This window comes from Hibiscus syriacus, unplaced genomic scaffold, assembly GCF_006381635.1.
Source record: "Hibiscus syriacus cultivar Baekdansim isolate YM2019G1 unplaced genomic scaffold, ASM638163v2 tig00110332_pilon, whole genome shotgun sequence".
NCBI classification, from domain to species: Eukaryota; Viridiplantae; Streptophyta; class Magnoliopsida; order Malvales; family Malvaceae; genus Hibiscus; species Hibiscus syriacus.
Window position 1 is genome coordinate 4,657,275 of NW_024062688.1, and position 20,664 is coordinate 4,677,938.

The following is a 20,664-nucleotide window of genomic DNA, read 5'->3' on the forward strand; positions in this document are numbered from 1 at the left end:
TACCCCCTTAGCACTAAAACACACGGTTCAATTCAAAAGAACAAAAAACTCTTATTTTTTCCCATTTTCTTTGATTTTTGTTGAATTTTTTAAGCGATGGCCGGAAAAGGAGAAGGACCGGCAATCGGAATAGATCTCGGCACGACGTACTCATGCGTCGGAGTTTGGCAACACGACAGAGTTGAAATCATCGCCAACGACCAAGGCAACCGTACAACGCCGTCTTACGTTGGCTTCACTGATTCCGAGCGTTTAATCGGCGATGCTGCTAAAAATCAAGTCGCCATGAACCCTATCAACACCGTCTTCGGTAAATCTCTATTCCCCCTTTTAATTAATTGTAAAATTCTGTGCTGTAGATTTGAATCTGAGACTTTGCATGCCTCTAGAAATTACTTCTGCTGATGAATTTGTGCTCTAGGATTTGTAGAATTTACCAGATTTGACTTTCTTGTTTAATAACAGACGCTAAGCGATTGATTGGTAGAAGGTTTAGCGATTCGTCGGTTCAGAATGATATGAAGCTTTGGCCTTTTAAGGTCATCGCCGGTGCCGGCGATAAGCCCATGATTGTTGTCATGTACAAGGGCGAGGAAAAGCAATTTGCTGCCGAGGAAATCTCATCAATGGTGTTGATCAAAATGCGTGAGATTGCCGAGGCTTACCTTGGATCTACGATCAAGAACGCCGTTGTTACAGTGCCGGCATACTTCAATGATTCCCAAAGGCAAGCCACTAAGGATGCCGGAGTCATTGCGGGGCTTAATGTTATGCGAATCATCAACGAGCCGACGGCAGCTGCCATTGCTTATGGTCTTGATAAGAAAGCCACCAGTGTTGGTGAAAAGAATGTCTTGATTTTCGATCTCGGTGGTGGTACTTTTGATGTTTCATTGCTTACCATTGAAGAAGGTATCTTTGAAGTTAAGGCCACTGCCGGTGATACGCATTTGGGTGGAGAGGATTTCGATAACCGGATGGTTAACCATTTCGTTCAAGAGTTTAAGAGGAAGAATAAGAAGGATATCAGTGGGAACCCTAGGGCTTTGAGGAGATTGAGGACGGCTTGTGAGAGAGCAAAGAGGACACTTTCATCGACTGCCCAAACTACAATCGAGATCGATTCGTTGTTCGAGGGTATCGATTTTTACACCACCATAACCCGTGCAAGGTTCGAGGAGCTGAACATGGATCTTTTCAGGAAGTGTATGGAGCCGGTGGAGAAGTGTTTGAGAGATGCTAAGATGGATAAGAGCACTGTCCATGATGTCGTCCTTGTCGGTGGCTCGACTAGGATTCCAAAGGTACAGCAGTTGTTGCAAGACTTTTTCAATGGGAAGGAGCTCTGCAAGAGCATTAATCCCGATGAGGCTGTTGCCTACGGTGCTGCAGTTCAGGCTGCCATCTTGAGTGGTGAAGGCAATGAGAAGGTTCAAGATTTATTGCTTTTGGATGTCACTCCTTTGTCTCTCGGACTCGAAACCGCTGGTGGAGTTATGACAGTTTTGATTCCAAGAAACACGACTATCCCCACCAAGAAGGAGCAGGTATTTTCGACTTACTCCGATAACCAGCCTGGTGTCTTGATCCAGGTTTACGAGGGTGAGAGAGCTAGAACAAGGGATAACAACCTGTTGGGTAAATTTGAGCTATCCGGCATTCCACCAGCACCCAGGGGTGTTCCTCAAATTACCGTTTGCTTCGACATTGATGCTAACGGTATCCTGAATGTCTCCGCTGAGGACAAGACTACCGGTCAGAAGAACAAGATCACAATCACAAACGACAAGGGTCGTTTGTCGAAGGAAGAAATTGAAAAGATGGTTCAAGAGGCCGAGAAGTACAAGTCCGAAGACGAGGAGCACAAGAAAAAGGTTGAAGCCAAGAATGCATTGGAGAATTATTCATACAACATGAGAAACACCATCAGGGATGAGAAGATTGGATCCAAACTAGACCCGGCCGAGAAGAAGAAGATTGAGGATGCCATCGACGGAGCCATCCAGTGGTTGGATGGCAACCAGCTTGCAGAAGCCGAGGAGTTTGAGGATAAGATGAAGGAGCTCGAGAGCATCTGCAATCCGATAATCGCCAAGATGTATCAAGGTGCTGGGGCGGACATGGGTGGTGGCATGGATGACGATGCACCTCATGCTGGCGGCAGTGGTGCTGGTCCTAAGATTGAGGAAGTCGATTAAACTAAATATTAATATAGTATTGCCGATGTTTAACGGCTTCTGGTGGTTTTATGTTTTTATGCTTTCTGCAATCTCTGTTTTGAAAGAGACTTCCGGTGTATTTTGGGAATGTATTTCCCATTTTGGGTAATGGATCAAGGATTTTAGATTATTTTCTGATTAATTACAGCTCAGTACCTTTAAAAAAGTTTTTTTTAGTTCACAGTACTCTTATACTCCATTCCTGAGTTGCAATAACTAGAGAAAATTTTATAATGAATCCCTTATACAAATGCAAATTGTATAGGAAATATTAAGCAATATTATAAATTGAAAGAAACAAATACTATTTTGGCTATTTCATGTTGTCTTCCAACTGTGTTTCCAAGCAGCAGATTCAATGTAAAAGAATAAACATACATTTTAAATGAGAAAAAATTAGATTATATGAAATGAGAAGTTATTCATAAAAAAATGAAATAATCTCTGTTATTTATTTGTACTCTTTTAATGGTTTAAAATTTATATAAAATTAAAATATTTTATATTAAAATATAACCTGTTAGTCTAATCATTTTTAAGACTAAATACAATCGTAAATCAAATATTTTTAATGCGAAAGAATTTATAATTTATTATGAAGAGCATTATCAATAATCTAATCATTCACCTCTTTTTACAAATATAAAGATAAAAATAAGAAAATTTTAATAATTAGTTTAATAAAACTCAAGTTTTCTATTGATGTGTCGCTCATCTCTTTTCTTTTTAGTATAGATTAATCAGCAACGATACTAATTTTATTGTTGGTTATTAACCGTCGATATTCTTTATTGTCTTTTTTTTATATTATATCTCTATTTTTTTTCAATAGTTTTGCCGGTATGACACATCTTCCTCTGTCTTTATGACATTTTTTTATATGTTTTGACGTGTTTTTCGATTATTTGTCAATATTTTTTCATTTTTTTCTAAGGGTTGATTTGACATCACCACAATTGATTAGGGTGATACTTATTTGATATCTTGTTGATCTTTGAACCCTTGGAATAGATGTGGATACCCGTTTTGTATTTGTGGATAACTTTTCACGTCGCTCGAGTCTGATTTGCGGTTTGTCGACGGTCCTTTAATAGTTTGATACGCTTTTGTAGTTCGTTTGTCAATACGATCAGATCTATTTGTATCTATCTTTGTTAGAGTTTCTTAGTTAGATTTTTAACCTTTCCTTGTATGGTCCTTATGTGAACTTAAGTTGTTGGTTTTATTTCAATGATTATAAGAAATTTTCTTAATTATGTGTTTAATTTACGATTACAATTGTAAATTTTATTATAATTTGAGATATTTTTTATTTTGAATAAAATTAGTTATTTCAATAAAAAATTAATCTAATTTTATATATTTTTATAATCTTAGCTACCGTTAATAATAATAAATTAATAATCTAATCATTAATTGAATGTAACAATTTAATAATATATTGCCAATTAATCTTAACTAAATATTTTTATGTTTACCAATCAATTGGATGCACGGCCTGTATACGGGATGGGTTCGAATTTATTTTAAAGAGTAAATCTGGATCTGCTAAATATAAGATTTAAAATTTCGAATTAAAATCAATTTGGAGTAATCATTTCAGATTACAATTGTTTTATATTCAAATCGAGTTTGACACAATCATCAAAAATTTGAATATGTAGATATTTAAGACATTTTATAATAAATTCTTGGGTAAATTTTGTTTTGTATTTAGTTATCTAACTATTATTTTAATTCTATTTTGATAATTCAATTAATACTTTTTAAAGTATCATTAATAATGTGTTTTGATTTCATTTTAGTCATCAATCTTTAAAAGTTCACAAAACTGTTGAAATGATCATTTTTATTATTTTGGAAAAAGTGACCAAAACAGAATCAAAGTGATAGTAGGGTGACTAAATAAGTAGTTTACTTTAAATTCTTTAAAGACGCATGTTTACCAGAACTGAAAACCCAAACTCCATACGTTGCAACTCGGTGACGGAAAACTTATTATTACCATTTTCGTCCCTCTACCTTTTTAAAGTTCTATAGTTTGTCTTTTTTTCCTTCTGAATTTCATCCGCAATCCAATCGTATTCAGCCACATGAAGCAGTGCTCCTTTCACCACCAAGAAACTATCGAGCACTTGGTTAAGGGACTGCTAGACATGGTGGTCGAACATTATCGGAAACAATTACCGGTAGCTACCATTGATTAGTCTTCAGAAAGGATGGTTAATTTAGAACCTGAAATAGAAAGTGTGGTACCATAAGCAACAAATCACGACTTGACGACGGTAGGTACTGGTAATCGTTACCCATAACGTCAACCACTATGCCCTCGTAGCCAGTCGGTGCCTTAGCAAGTGCTATAGTCTCTTGGTGGGGATGGAAGAAGGAACAAAGTGTAACTGCTGCGATAAGTTTGATTACCGAGACTCCCGATTCATATTCAAGCACGAAGCCCGGATTCATGCCTTTAGGGAGGGTAATCAGTGTATGCCATGGTTAATGCCAACTAAGCCATTGAAAACAAAAAATGATAAAATAAATAACAAAAAATTACTAAATGGGATTGGGAACAATGGTTATATGCTATAAATCTTAAAGAAAAATCAACTAAATGCCAATATTTAGTAATATTCCAGAAGTAAAATCTACAAGTTCTTATCTAAAAGTTGCATAAATTAGTTTTTATGGATACCCTTTTTTCAGTTCCCTTCATACTTTGGGTCAGCCGTCACATAATGATAAGCAATAACCAGCGCAAATATTAAAATGCCTAGAAAATTGGCAAGAAACCCCAGCTGTTCATCATCAATCATCTGCATCATCACATAAAAATCACCTCAAATCAGTAGGCAAATAAAAAATATTTCCCAATGAATCCCTAGTCCCAAAGGAAGCTTCAAAGTTCAAATTCCATCCATGTTTTTCCCTGTGAGTGTCGGATACAAGTATATACTCTAAATATCTACGTTGCTCGATAACAATATCGGGTACAAGCATACATCCTATACGAGCATATTCAATTTTTTAAAGCATTTTCAAATATGTAAAAGGATCATATCCTATAACGATGTCCGAGTATACGCCAAACAGGATACTTCAGATGGGCAATTGAAGCAACATAGGAAAAAACTGTAAATCAGAAGATTAATCACAAATTTTGCCAATGAATCCCTAATCTCAAAAAAGGTTTCAAAGTTCCAATTGTCTACATTATTCGATATGAGTGTTGTATATAAGTATATACTCGAAATATCTATGTTTCTAGGTGCGAGTATCAAGCCAACGAAATTCTAATCTCAAAGAAGGTTTCAAAGTACCAATCATCTACTGTATTCGATGTCCAATACAAATACAGGGAAGTTCATTTTTTAGAAAACATTTTTATCTATTCAGGATATCATATCCTATAACCTTGTCGTGATATATATCAAGCACGGTACCTAAAAGAAGAACAGGAAAAACTAAGCAACATAGAAGAAAACTGTTAGCTATGTTTGGCTAGAATTTAAATATTAGGATTCATTTTAGATGTGAATTTTGAGAACGGAACACAGAGGGTTAAATAGAACATGATTAACCAAAATGCGTTAATGGAATAACATGAAATCATTCAGTTCTCAGCTTATATAACCAAAATGCTAATTGTGAGAATGAAACAAATAGGCTCGTCCTTTCTAATATTATGATAAACATCCAACAAATGAAGAATTTGAAAAAGTAATATGTTCAAACTCCAGATCCAGTCTGTGCAATCACTTATTACTAGAAATCATTCAGTTTTCAGCTTATATAACCAAAATCGCAATGAAGAACAATGGAAGATCATGAAAACTGGAATATTAGAAAGAACGAGCCAAAATACCACGAAAAACGAAGAAATCTATCGACGAATGTGAACGTATAAGAAACCTATGATCCGATACCGACTACGTTGGTGATACATTGATTAACGAGAAAAACAATGGCGTACCTTGACGGATGTAGGCGACGCAAGTTAAAGCCAAAGAGCTGAAGAAACGAGCTGAGATCTCAGGAAAGAACGAGTGAAACAGAACACTGAAGGTGAAGGATCCCTATTTATCGACTTCGAAAACTTTGAATTGTACACTCTGGATGAAAAACGGCAGCGTTTCATGGACCGGAAAGAGGGAAAAATATACAAATGTGGCTGCTGGGATTCGAGCCCAGGTCTCCACGGCCACAACGTGGAATTCTTACCACTAAACTACAGCCACGAGTCGGTTGACATCAACCATTTTTATATACTTAGATCTTTTATTCTTCGGATAAGATCTAATAATTGATAATAAATAAATATAGTTTATAATTATATTAAATATTGAATCACTATTAATTATATGATTTTTTTAATATATTAAGTAAAAAAATTTAAATCATATTATATAAAATATAATTTAAATTGAATTATTAATAAAATATGACATTTTTTTAATAGTCTTGACTTTTTAGGTGATTACAAGATAATATATATTCAAATATTTATTAATCTATTGATGATACACACTATGCAAACACAAATACTTGAATATAAAATTTCTAAAAAGATAATATTTTATTTTATTATTGAAATTATTTGATATGTTCACAATAGAACATGACATAACATAAATTATATTTTCAGAACTAACTAGGTAAAAAATCCAAGGGGTTGAATACATATTCTAAGTCAACCAACAAGTTAACATAAAGATTAACTACACAACTTATAATTATAATATTAGCTCGAACAATCAATCGAAAATCGTTAAGATAGAATAAATTAACTTTTAGAAAAATTGATGGAAATTTAAATGAAAAATAGAACTTTTGACACAATCGTTTTAAAGTGGTACAGTTTTAAATCAAAATCTAAATCAGTTCTTTAGCCTTTTCAATCAAAGTTTATTATTGATACGAAACAAATTCTTCAATTAAATTCATTGATATTACAATTAAAATATAAAATATCAATTTAAAAGTTATATAACAAAAATCGATGTTGCAAAGTAAATTAGAGATGATATAACAAAAATACCGTTTGGTCTTCCTGATATGGTTTTCAATATTTTCCATAATGATTGTGCTGCTTAAGGATAATTTCTTTTTGTAATGGCCTGAAGGCTCTCTTTTTTTAGTTAAACTATTCATCGAGTTATCAATCACTATGGAGACAAAACGGCAACGTTTACAGACCCAAAAATACATTTAACCTGGCTGCTGAGATTCCTGCCCAGATCTCCACAGCCACAATGTGGAATTCTTACCACTAAACTACAGCTACAAGTTGTTAAGCATGTGTAATTTTATTCCAATTATATATTTTACTCACTCTTCGCATGGAATATAATAATTATTTAAAATAAATTAAATTTATAATTACATTAAATATTGGATTATCACTAATTAAATGATTTTAATTTTTAATATTTTATGTAAATAAATTTTAAATTATATGAATAACTATAATAAAGCATATAAAATATTAGTTAAATTGAGATATAATAAAATAAAAAGTATTATAACAGTAAAATATTTTTATTTAAATTTTAGTACCAATTGTTTTGAATTCAATTCTTAGGTAATAAAATGATATTTTATTTATTTTTAGTCATAAAAATATATAAATATTATATAAAACTCTAAATATCTTTTATTTTAATAATAAAATGAGTAATAAATAAAGTCAAACCAAATCCAATCATAATCAAAATCTGGCAAAGGCAAATTTGAGCACGGCATGGGCTTATGAAAGTATGAGATGGATTACATCTTTGTAGATAAATAAAAATATATATTTTACTAATAACTCGTTAATCTAGTGAAATGAGATAAAAGAGTAATGTCATGAGTTTCAAAACTAACGTTTGCATATGGAATAAATTAAGTTGGGAGGATCACCCCATAATAATCATCTACAAAACCCGATATAAATAAGTTGGTCCATAGATAGTATACAAATGATTAATTCAAAATAATATTTTAAAATAATATTCGTTATTATTTAATGTAAAAATATTTTTATTATTTTCTAACTGCCTTGATACCTAATTAAGTTAAGAAATATAATCGCTATAAATGTTATCTGATTCAGATTTTAAGACTTGTGCGGGACCTTATGTTTATTAAGTAAAGCATATATTGATCGATTATTATTACCTAATTTTGACTAGACATAACAATTTCTGTTATATCAAACGCCAATAGTTATATAAATAAAAAAATATTGGTAAATTAAATGAACTTTTTATTAAAGTTTTTTAAAATAAATAAAAGTTAATAATTATATAATTCAATTTAAGAATAGTGTACATGTATATAGATTTTGAAAATGTTAAATATTAACCTCAAAACAACTAAACCTTATTTATATGAGTTATGTTTAGATTTATTTTTAATTCTAAAACAACATATGGTGATCAAAATTCGAGTTTGAATAATCTAATATTTTATTAAATTTAATGGTTAATTATTTTAAAATCTTAAATTGATAAAATAAATTCAATTATTATATCCAATTTTTTTTAAAAATGTTTCACTACAACTCTTTGCTAATTATATACCAAACCCACCAATCCATCAAAGATTTTCCCACTTTGCTAGACAACATATAGTGGTTCTTGATTTTATAATATTTCGAAGTGTTAGAGGTTTTAGTTCACAAATTTAAAAATTTTAAATTATGATTACTTGAATTGAATCGAATTCAAAGCTTATTTAATTTATAATTAGTTCTATAATATATAATAAATATTTTATAATTTAAATAGGGAAATGACTTTAAAAAGTATATATAAAAATTTCTAATCATTTTTATTTATTTAAAAATTATTCATGAAAAAAGATTAATTTTTTCAAATAATATTCAAAAGCCATAAATAATGTTACTTTATCAAAATAAAATACAAATCTCAAAAATCAAAGATAATATGAAAAAAGTAAAAAATAGATGGATTATTCAAAAAAAATATCTAATCGAATTAAACTAAATCGTACACAGTAGTAATCGGAAGTCACTTAACTATGTTAAAAATATTTTTTTTTTGTTATTAAACTTTCATAAATTATAAAAGTCATTAAATAAATTTTGATTTTTTAATACTATAAATTTAATGATAACTTTATAATTATTTAATATATTTCATGATATTTTTAATTTAAAAATTTAGTGACTAAAATGATCGTTTGAGCATAGTTTATTACCTCTGTTGTACTTTACCCTAAATTTAATGGGATTGGTCCGAGGGATGCTTTGTAAGGGGATATTATTTTAGATAGGAGAAACCGGACAAGAATCTCGGGATATTAATTAGAGTTTTTAAAACATTCTTTTGAAATTAATAATTTAACATTTCAATATTTTTAATATTTTTAATAATTTTAAAATGTTTCAAACTTCACCATATTTTATTTTATTTTTTATACTTTTTAATTTTATATATGCCATTATTAAATGTCATACAATAACAATTATATTAATAAAGTTAATATAGTGGGATGAAACACTTAAATAAGGTTAAGAGTTTAAATTTTAGTGTGTTGCGTATAAAATAAAATGTGTTGGGAGAGTTATCTCTGTAATGGACTTCTTCAAAATTAGATTTGAATTAATTGTTCAATATTAAATAGCAATAACTAATTAGAAAAAATTAACGACAATTTTTCTCAATCAAATATTAACATTGATGAATTTTTGGAAGTCGAGAAATCAATTGAGTGTAATTTTCGCAAAGTAATTGAATTTCTTTCTTTCCTTTTTTTATTAAGAATTTATTTTATGGTACAAATATAAAGATTAAAATATTCCATAAACATGATATTTATATATATATATTATAGTTATTTTTAAAAATACTAATTTTATTATTAAAATTTACTATAGATCAAATCAAATAAGTTCGAGTTAAATTTTCCGGGCAGCCCACTCCAAAACAATTATGTTAATGCTTATAGGGCTATAAAAAGCTGACCCGACCTGCAAAACTGACTGAAACTGACTCGAGTCAAAATTGTTTTTGACATATACTGTGGCGATCCGATACCGACTCGAGTCGAAACTGGTGTTAACCTGAACCCGATTTAGACCTGGAAACTGTGGATCTGAACCCGAACTGCATCCGACCTGAGAACGACCTGAACCCGAATTGAACCGAAAATATGATACCCGAACCCGAACCCGAGATTGATCTGGTAAATAACTGATATTACCCAACATGTTTTCAACCTAACCTGTTTTTAAGCTGACCTGTTTTTAATCTGGCATGTAAATGATCAGACTTGTTAATGATCTGATCTGATATTTACCTGACTTATATATTACAATGGATGAAGTAATTTATTTTATATAGTATATAAATATATATACACTATACATGGTTTATATATACATATTATATAAAATTATTTAATAAAATTAATAAAATTATTTAATAAAATTAATAAAATTATTTAAATATAAATTATATAAAACATGATTAATTAGGTGTTAAATAATTAGTATGTCACATTGCATATTATATGGTTCATAAATAGTAGTACATGTCATATTAATTTTATTTGCATAATTAATATTTTAGTTGCATGTTAGGTTAATTCACATTAATAGCCTATTTATTTTGTTTTTATGAATAAGTAATAATAAAACCCAAAAATAAGTCCATTTGCAATAGTGATAGTCCATTTACATTAGTTTACATAGGCTCAATACATAAACTCACTCTTTTATTACAAATATATATGCATTAGTGCTAGTCCATTTATATTAGGGTTTATTGTTTAGTGTTTATGGTTTAAAGTTTAGGGTTTAGGGTTTAGGGTTTCTATAAACTATATACTTTATATAGTTTAAGCATAGTGTTTCTATAAACTATAAGTAATATACTTTATATAGTTTATATATATATATATATATGTTATATATATAGTTTATAAATACTATATATGGTTTATACATTCATATTATATAAAATTATTTAATAAAATTAATAAAATTATTTAAATGTAAATTATATAAACATTAATTAGGTGTTAAATAATTAGTATGTCACATTGCATATTATATGGTTCATAAATAGTAGTACATGTTATATTAATTTCATTTGCATAATTAATATTTTAGTTGCATGTTAGGTTAATTCACATTAATATCCCATTTATTTTATTGTTATGAATAAGTAATAATAAAACCCAAAAATAAGTCAATTTGCAATAGTGATAGTCCATTTACATTAGTTTACATAGGCCCAATACATAAGTCTACTCTTTTATTACAAATATATATACATTAGTGCTAGTTTATTTACATTAGGGTTTAGAGTTTAGGGTTTAGTATTCAAGTTTTAGTGTTTAGGGTTTAGAGTTTCTATACACTATATATTTTATTAATTTATGTAGTTTAGTGTTTAAGGTTTAAGATTTAAGTTTTAGTGTTTATGATTTAGGGTTTAGGGTTCAAGATTTAGAGTTTTCATAAATTATATACTTTATTACTTAGTTTATGCATAGTGTTTCTATAAACTATATATATATATATCTATATATAATCTATAAAATACTTATATTAGTTATACATACATATATATACTATATTAATATAATTTATAATTTATAAACTATATAGTTTATATAATATATATATATATATATACTATATTAATATAAATTATAGTTTATAAACTATATACTTTTTATAGTTTATACATATATACATAGTTTATATATATAGTTCATATAAACCTAATTTATATATAACTTATACTAATTATATAGTTTATATTTAGTTTGGGGTGTAAATTGAAATTCAATTGCGCACGAAATGAAAATCGGGGTTTTAGGCGGGATCTGCGTCTCCAATAGAAACCAAACCCCCACAATGCACGTCAATGGCCTTGATCGAGACCCCTCCACTAGGCTCAAACGGCAAATCAATAATATTACTTTCTAAAGCAGCACATCCTTCCAATTTTGATTCCATTGATGCCCTATTAAGTTTCTCAAAAGCATTAAAATAACCATTCCAATGACAAAGAAGTGCATGCGCACTACTTGTGTGGGAATAACCACTACCATAACACACTAACTGGGAATCAAGAAACAAACGCCCCATGCTAGCATCAATTCCCATTTTTTATATTAATTTAAACCTCATATTTTAAATTTATTTCGATTTTATCCCTTACCTATGTGTGTTGTTTAATTTATATTTTAAAATTTTATTTGTAATTTTACATTTCTTCAATTTTGTCCTGAAATTTATATTTTTAACAAAATTGATCCATTATTTTTTTTGTAATTTATTCGAAATCATATACAATTACAACTTGCAATTGTTTAGGGTTTAGGGTTTAATGTTTATGATTTAGTGCTAGTCCATTTTTTTTTGAAAAGGAGGTACTTTGTATTACGAATAATTGCAAAGTACACCTCGAGGACCTCTTTAAAAAATCTCCCTAACCCTAAGTGGAGAAAAAAGAGTGAACCAAGAGGTGAGAAGGATCGAATACAAAAATAACACTAACAACACACAAGGCATACCCCAAGCCACAACCCAACTCAAATTAACACCATTACAAACCATGCAACAGAATGAAGATAGAACGAGATGGACAACCATATCCAAACAACAGCAAAAAACCTGATCACCAAACCTGCTAAAAACACTAACATAGTGCTAGTCTATTATATTAGGGTTTAGGGTTTAGGGTTTAGTATTTAGTGTTTATGGTTTAGGATTTAAGGTTTAGGGTTTAAGGTTTCTATAAATAATATATTCTTTTACTTTATATAGTTTATGCATTAGTGCTAGTCCATTTATATTAGGGCTTACAATTTAGTGTTTATGGTTTAAAGTTTAAGTTTTAGGGTTTATAATTTAGGGTATAAGGTTTCTATAAACCTATATACTTTATTATTTTATATAGTTTATGCATAGTGTTTCGATAAACTATATAAGTAATTTACTTTATATAGTTTATATATATATATATATATATAGGTTATATATATATAGTTTATATATACTATACATGATTTATACATGAATGTACTATAAGTTACATATATAGTTCAAGGGTTGAGGTTTAGGGTTCATGATTTAGGATTTAAAATTTAAAGGTTTAGGGTTTTATAAATTATATACTTTATTACTTTATATTTTATGCATAATGTTTCTATAAATATATATATATATATATATATATAGATATATTATATATAGTTATACATAATATATATTTATATATAAATTATAATTTATAAACTATATAGTTTATATAGTTTATACATATATAAAATTAATTAGAATGTATACATGATTAAATTGCATCGAATTGAAAATTCAATAAGATATTTACAATTAAACCATGACTAAAATGAAAGAAATCAAAAATCAAATACAAGTGGAAAAATGATGATTGTTGGAAGAGCATGAGCCTAATTAACCCAAAATATATTTCCAAATAAAATCTCAATTTCCCTCCAAAATTTTTTATTCCCTCTAAATTTCTCAATTTTCCTCTAAATTCTCAATTTCCCTATATTCTCAAAACTTCTCAATTTCCCTCTAAATTCCCAAATAAAAAAAATTGCATACAAAAAAAATCTTTATTTTAAAAAGTTTTCTTCCACCACCCACTTTGAATAATATATATATAAATACTATATTAATAAAAATTATAGTTTATAAACTATATACTTTTTATAGTTTATATATAAACTTATATTATATATATATATATATATATATTATATTTTTTCAATTTTTTCAATGAATGCAATTTACTATATTTTTCATTATTTCTTCACATTTTATATTTATTTCGATTTAATCCTTTTTTGTTTTTTAATTTATTTCAATTTTAACTTTTATATGTATTCAATTTAGTCCTTAAATTTATATTTGCATCTTCATTTGGCCCATTGTTAGTTGTTATTTATATTTTTGTAACTGGCCCATAATTTTTAAATGTATTTAATTTAGTCCTTTTTATATTAATTTAAACCTCACATTTTAAATTTATTTTGATTTAGTCCCTTACCTATGTGTGTTGTTTAATTTATATTTTAAAATTTTATTTGTAATTTTACATTTCTTCAATTTTGTCCTTAAATTTATATTTTTTTACAAAATTTATCCATGAATATTTATTTTTTCTCTTAATTTACTCGAAATCATAAACAATTTTAACTTGCAATTCAACAATAACGAAAGATGACAAAATAATTAATCCAAAAATAAAAACGACCCGACCTGAACTCGATCCGTATCCGGTAAACATCCGACCTGAATTTTATCTGTCAATGATGTGACCCTATCTGAACGAGATCCGACTGAAGTCCACCCGAACCTGAATTAACCTGGTCTTTATCTGCTTCAGACCTTAACTGTTTTGACCTGAACTGTTTTGACCTGAACTGACATCGATCTGAACTGAAAAATGACCTGACCTGAACCCGATTTGGATATGGTGTCAAATCAATCTGAAAATAACCCGAACTGATTTGACCTGACCTGAATCCGATTTGGATATGGTGTCAAATCAATCTGAAAATAACCCGAACTGATTTGACCTGACTTGAACCCGATCTGAATCTGGTGTCAAATCAACCTGAGTTGATATGTACCTGATTTTACCCGACCTACCAAGTCCGACTGAAACCTGACCGATTAGCTGATTTTATAGCCTTAGATGCTAGAACATACCAAACTCAACCATAGGAAAATAATTGTCCTAGACTTTTAAAAGGGGCTGAGAAAGACGTGAAGAAGCTGTAATAACTTTTACATGCAAAATTAAAAAGGAAAAGATTTTTTTAGAAAAAATGGACAGCGTATATAAATACATGCATCATCTCCATTTCTTCAAACAAAATCTTAAATTTTTTCAAGAAAGACAAAGCCATGTCCATGAAACCCACAGGTAGCTTATACAATCAAGCTCAGCCGTATGTGGCCATGGTTTTAATGCGTTTAGGCTCGGCCGGCATGCCCATAGTTGCCAAATATGCTCTCAACAAAGGCATGAGCCAGCATGTTTTGGTGGTCTATCGGTTTGCCATTGCCACTCTTGTCCTCGCTCCTTTCGCCGTTGTTTTCGAAAGGTTTGGTTCTCTGTTCGACTCTTGTTCGTGTTCGAGTTCGAAATCGGTCCGATAAATAACGATCCGACGACGTTTTTGTTTGCAGGAAAGTTCGGCCGAAGATGACCTTATCTGTCTTTGTTCAGATAGTGTTGTTGAGCTTATTGGAGTAATGAAAACCTTAAACCATCAACAAAGATTTTTCATGGTTTATGTTTTTCGAGATTACAGACGTAACATTTGATCTTCCTTGCAGGCCTGCAATCGATCAGAACTTGTATTACACTGGGATCAAGTATACGACTGCAACCGTTGCGACCGCCCTGTCCAATGTTCTTCCTGCCTTCGTGTTTTTGCTAGCATGGGTTTGCAGGTAAAATTCGCCGTTAATGTGTTTCTTTCGCGGACAATGAATTTTTTTTTCTTTTCGATTTTGGTGGATTTCAAGGTTGATTTTGTGAAGAAATTTTCCAGGTTTGAGAAAGTTGATGCGAGGAAAGTACAGTGTCAAGCAAAGATTTTGGGGACCATTGGAACTGTTGGAGGAGCAATGATAATGACAATGTTCAATGGGCCAATGTTGCCATTTCCGTGGACGAAAATCAATCATCACCCACAATCTACAAAGGTTGATGCATCAAACATTGAAGATCCTATAAAGGGTGCTATCATGATCCTTGTAGGCTGTGTTTGTTGGGCATGTTTTGTCATTCTTCAAGTAAGAAATGAAAATGCCGACCTTTTATTTTTCTCATTCGAATCTACATTACTCCGTTCCCTTTTCCCCCCAAAATTTTCACGTCTGACACACGTATCTGACCCATATTCAAAATCCGAGTAATATATATTTGAGCTAAACCGAAAATCGAATTCAATACGGGTTTATGAGTTATAACTATGTTTGTTATCTTTGTGTAGACCATCACCCTAAAATCATTCCCTGCCGAGCTATCTTTAACAACATTGATTTGCTTTATGGGCACAATTGAAGGTGCCATTGTTGCCTTGGTAATGGAAAGGGGCAATGCTTCTGCTTGGGCCATTCATTGGGATTCTAAGCTCTTGGCCGCAATTTACAGCGTACGAATACCCTAAACCATAGAAAATTAATTCCAACGTCGCCTTTGAGAATTTTATTATTATTATTGCAGGGAATTATATGTTCTGGGGTTGCTTACTATATAGGAGCAATGGTTATACAAGCAAAGGGACCAGTCTTTTTTGCTTCATTTAATCCTTTGACAATGGTTATCGTTGCCATTATGAGTTCCTTTATCTTTTCCGAGATAATGTATTTAGGAAGGTACGTAATCTGCACACTTTAATTTTTCTTCTGGTTTTCAAACACTTGGAAAGCAAAGTGGAGAAAGAAGGGAAAAAGTAGCTTTTGATTCAATATTCTTTCTTGTAAGATTCGAGTTCAAACAATTATATTTATAGGATGAGTATACGTTAACAATAAATAAAAAAGATTGTAAACATATATAATCTTATAATTGATTTTTTTTTAATATTTTGTAATCACATAAACTCGAACCGGTAATTGGTTGAGAAATTTTCGTATTAGCCCACTACTCAAATGGTTTTTGCAGGGTCATTGGAGCAATCGTCATAGTTGTGGGGCTTTACATGGTTTTATGGGGGAAAAGCAGAGATGAGAAGATGTTGTCAGATTCAACCGACGACACAAAGGAACACACTCAGATGGACACTACAAATGATGCAACAACGCCCATTTCCAATCAAGATTTTTTTGCTTTAGATTTAAGCAAAGTGTCTACAAACACCCCACAATAAATACAAAATATTATATACATGTTACATGCATATGACTATGCTTATTCTAATTGCTTTGGTTTGGCCTAACCAGCCATTTGTTTTCTTTCTTTCTATCAATTTAGGATTTCATGTTTTTTGATCATTCTATGTTAGAAGGGGCTAACTTGAACTTTTAAAATTTCAGGGAGCGAACTTGAATTTCGAAAAGACAAAAACAGATTATCAATGGAAAATACTTAGAAAAAAATATATAAAATATATAGTAATTTTAAAATTTCAGTGGGACGACTGCCCCACCCAACCCCCTCGATCCTTCCCTGTATATAAGCTGTTGACATATTAACGATAGAAAATTAATCAAATGAATTATAATTCTATAAAATCTAATATTTGTAATGAATAAAATATTTAACGTTAAAATTTTTTCAAATATTTAACGATCCAATAACCTCTTTAACATTAAAATCACCTTAGCTGAATAAAAAATAATTATAATGGAATTAGGTATTTGTAACATTTTGAAATTAAATAAGTTATTAATAATTTTACAGATAATTGAGTTACCCAACCATGTATGTATATTGCTTTCCAATCATATCAAGTCTATTGAGGAGATGGACAAAGCAATTAATGAACGCATCAAAATATAATTGGATGGGGCTATGTAAAATGAGTTGGAACGAATTTTCACATGCTATGCCACATGTGTATCATCAAGTTTTACATTCATTTTTCATGTTAATCGTGTAAACATAAACATAACACAAATTAAATTAAATTTTTAATTCATTTTGTTTTTGTGATCATTCTTATGAAATTGTATTTAAAAATTTTAAAGGTTTGAATTTTACAATTATGTAAAGCTTTAAACCCATTGTGTTTGAAGTTATTAAATTAATTTTATATTTATTAAATTTGATGAGAGATTTCTTATCTTCTTCAAAAGATGTTGAAGACCATAAAATAATATCGAAATTTTTTAAATATCTTATTTTCGGCAATATTGAACCCATATCCTTGAAACATTACTAGATCAAAAAAATTAATTTTATATTTATTAAATGATATGGTTTGACATATTATCATTTTTTTTTTAAAAAAATCAGAAGATCTCTTAATAAAATTTATCATGTTAAAAATATTATTCTAGGGTTGAAGATGATGGTCTTGTAGACATAGATTTTAATTGGAAAAAGTAAAAGAAAAAAATCAAAAAAGTATTGTTGTGGATTTCTGAAATGGAATTCCAACTTTAAAAAAAATAAATAGTTCCACCTAAAATGAAAATGAGTTCTATAGGGACACGACAATGCAACATCTTACATTAAAACAGTATTATGTTGGGATCTTGGTCATCCCCAGTTGTTATCAATTATCATCATTAAGTGCAAAACCACTCAGTTATTATTTTAACATCCTAGGAAATTAATCTGTAACTAAAATTAGGGTAAAGAACAATCATAGTCACTTATTTATGGGTTTACTAGCAAATGTGCCTTTTCTTCTAATAGTTATAAATATATCACTTAATTATAATATTATTAAAAACATCTCACTTTGTTGTTAAAATTAAAACGAATGTTAAATGTGGCATGGTGTCAAAACCTATACATTCTATTAATTTTATCTTAATTTAAAATAATTTAACAAATTTAACCATTCATGTTTAAAAATTCCATCAATTTAATCTTCATATGATACTATCAAATCAAATGAGTCTATTGGATTAAAACAATACTTGGAAAATTATATTTTATCATAAAATAGCAAAAGTTACGGTTAAACTATTAGTATATCATAAAAGTAACAAAAAAGTAATATAATATTTCTAGTAGAATAACACGCAATTTAAGATCAAAACAAAGACTAAAAGAATGAAAATTTTAAATAGGAATAATTAAATTTATTAAATTGTTTTGAATTAGAATTGAATTGATAGACTATAAATTTTGAGGATTAAAATATTATTGTACCATGTCATATCACTTTTTACTTCTAATATTTAACCACAAGTTAAATGTTTTTTAATAATATTTTAGTCGAGTGACATATTTCTAACTTTACATTTATTTAAGTAATTTGATGTTAAAATTACTCTTAAAATTAAAGATTAATTTGTAGACTTTTTTTTAAATAAATATTTTTTTATTAATCTAGAGTGATTATAAGTAGTAATATTTGTTATAAAGACTCTCAATTATTGGATAATAAATACGTAAATATTATGTAATTATTGTTACTCAAATTCAAAACCTATGAAGATAACAATTTTTCTTTAATCACTCACCCGTGAAAATAAATAATTTTTTAGAATCCAAAGGAACAAATATCCAGAATATTGACCTACAAAGATGCCTTTTGTTATTGGTTTATTGTTCCGTTAAAGTGGAAATTAATTTTTTTAAAGTCGTTAAAGTGGAAATTAGAATATTAATTCTTACATACAAATTGTATACCTGATTGTTATGAGTATGACAACCACATTAGCTTAAAAAACTTTTCATATTTTTTTTAAGAAAAATGGGTTTCATAAAAAAAACACTTCTAAGACGGTAAGACTTATTAGAGGAAAGAAGTGCTATAGGATCTTATATTACCAAAAAAAAGGTTGTTGGATCCAACAAAATCAATCCAATCGACATGCTTCATTACAAATCTAATAGTCCAATTAACATACCACATTTATTACATGATCAATAATTCAAAGGTCATCTAAGTTTCCAATGATTCTCACATTGTCGTTTTATGAAACCAAACTACATACACTTTATTTAATATTGTCTAGCTCGATCACACCGGATACTTACCCCTTGCCTCTGATTCAACTACTAATCCTCTGAAAAAGTATTAAACAACATGTGTGCACGGAAAGCCCAGTGAATAACTAATGTTACAAGAGATGCTCATTTCAACCTAAAGGAAAAGTTACTGCATGCATTCATGTCTCACTTGTTTTTACCTCAATATTCACATAATGCATCATATATGCACACAAAATCCAGATTATACACATGCTTTTCATTTTTATATATCTTGCATCAAATCACATGCACAATTACCTTTTTGGCAAAGTCACACACAATGTACACATTGTTTTCATTTAAGATCAATGACCTTTTATTCAAAACACAACTCACTCATTCACTTAAGTCCAAAACCACGACTTTCGGAGTAAACTCAACGAACCAAACTTACCCCGTATTCTTCTCAGAGCATTGTTCAACGCACCAACCTTGCCCCTTATAACCCTTTGTTCACACATATATAGAAAACCATAGTGTACTCTTTTCTAGGCATGCCTTTCATATCTAAAGGTCCCATTTAGAACAAATAGCTAATTAATCGAAGTTCATCAAGAATGGTTATCAAATGATGCATAACTTATACACATATACACTTTCAAAATACACTTTGAAACACTTATCATAAGTGATTGTCATAATCAACCCTATATGGAAAGCAAGTTGCTCACTCATCCATGCACACACTCATATATATACTTTCAAAATATGCTTTCAAAACCACTATGCATCATTTGCAACGCATATTCAATACATGATATATTCACATTACATATCATATTTCATAACAT

The 20,664-nt window shown here is 29.5% G+C and overlaps 3 protein-coding genes and 1 non-coding gene across 4 annotated transcripts; 2 read left to right on the forward strand and 2 right to left on the reverse strand.

Moving 5' to 3' along the window:
- Nucleotides 1-2,243, forward strand: LOC120119491 (heat shock cognate 70 kDa protein 2-like). Its single transcript, XM_039139305.1, has 2 exons — nt 1-310; nt 466-2,243. The coding sequence occupies exons 1-2, from the start codon at nt 97-99 to the stop codon at nt 2,196-2,198; spliced, it is 1,947 nt and encodes a 648-aa protein (XP_038995236.1). The 5' UTR covers nt 1-96; the 3' UTR covers nt 2,199-2,243.
- A 2,554-nt stretch (nt 2,244-4,797) lies between these two features.
- On the reverse strand, nt 4,798-5,032 carry LOC120119288 (dolichyl-diphosphooligosaccharide--protein glycosyltransferase subunit 4A-like). The gene has a single exon (XM_039139113.1). The coding sequence runs from the start codon at nt 5,030-5,032 to the stop codon at nt 4,919-4,921; it is 114 nt and encodes a 37-aa protein (XP_038995044.1). The 3' UTR covers nt 4,798-4,918.
- A 1,350-nt stretch (nt 5,033-6,382) lies between these two features.
- Nucleotides 6,383-6,454, reverse strand: TRNAH-GUG. Its single transcript has one exon. It is a non-coding gene; the product is annotated as a tRNA-His (tRNA).
- Nucleotides 6,455-15,097: 8,643 nt separating this feature from the next.
- On the forward strand, nt 15,098-17,120 carry LOC120119493 (WAT1-related protein At2g39510-like). Its single transcript, XM_039139307.1, has 7 exons — nt 15,098-15,314; nt 15,400-15,462; nt 15,550-15,666; nt 15,768-16,011; nt 16,212-16,373; nt 16,445-16,596; nt 16,886-17,120. The coding sequence occupies exons 1-7, from the start codon at nt 15,115-15,117 to the stop codon at nt 17,088-17,090; spliced, it is 1,143 nt and encodes a 380-aa protein (XP_038995238.1). The 5' UTR covers nt 15,098-15,114; the 3' UTR covers nt 17,091-17,120.
- Nucleotides 17,121-20,664: the final 3,544 nt, after the last annotated feature.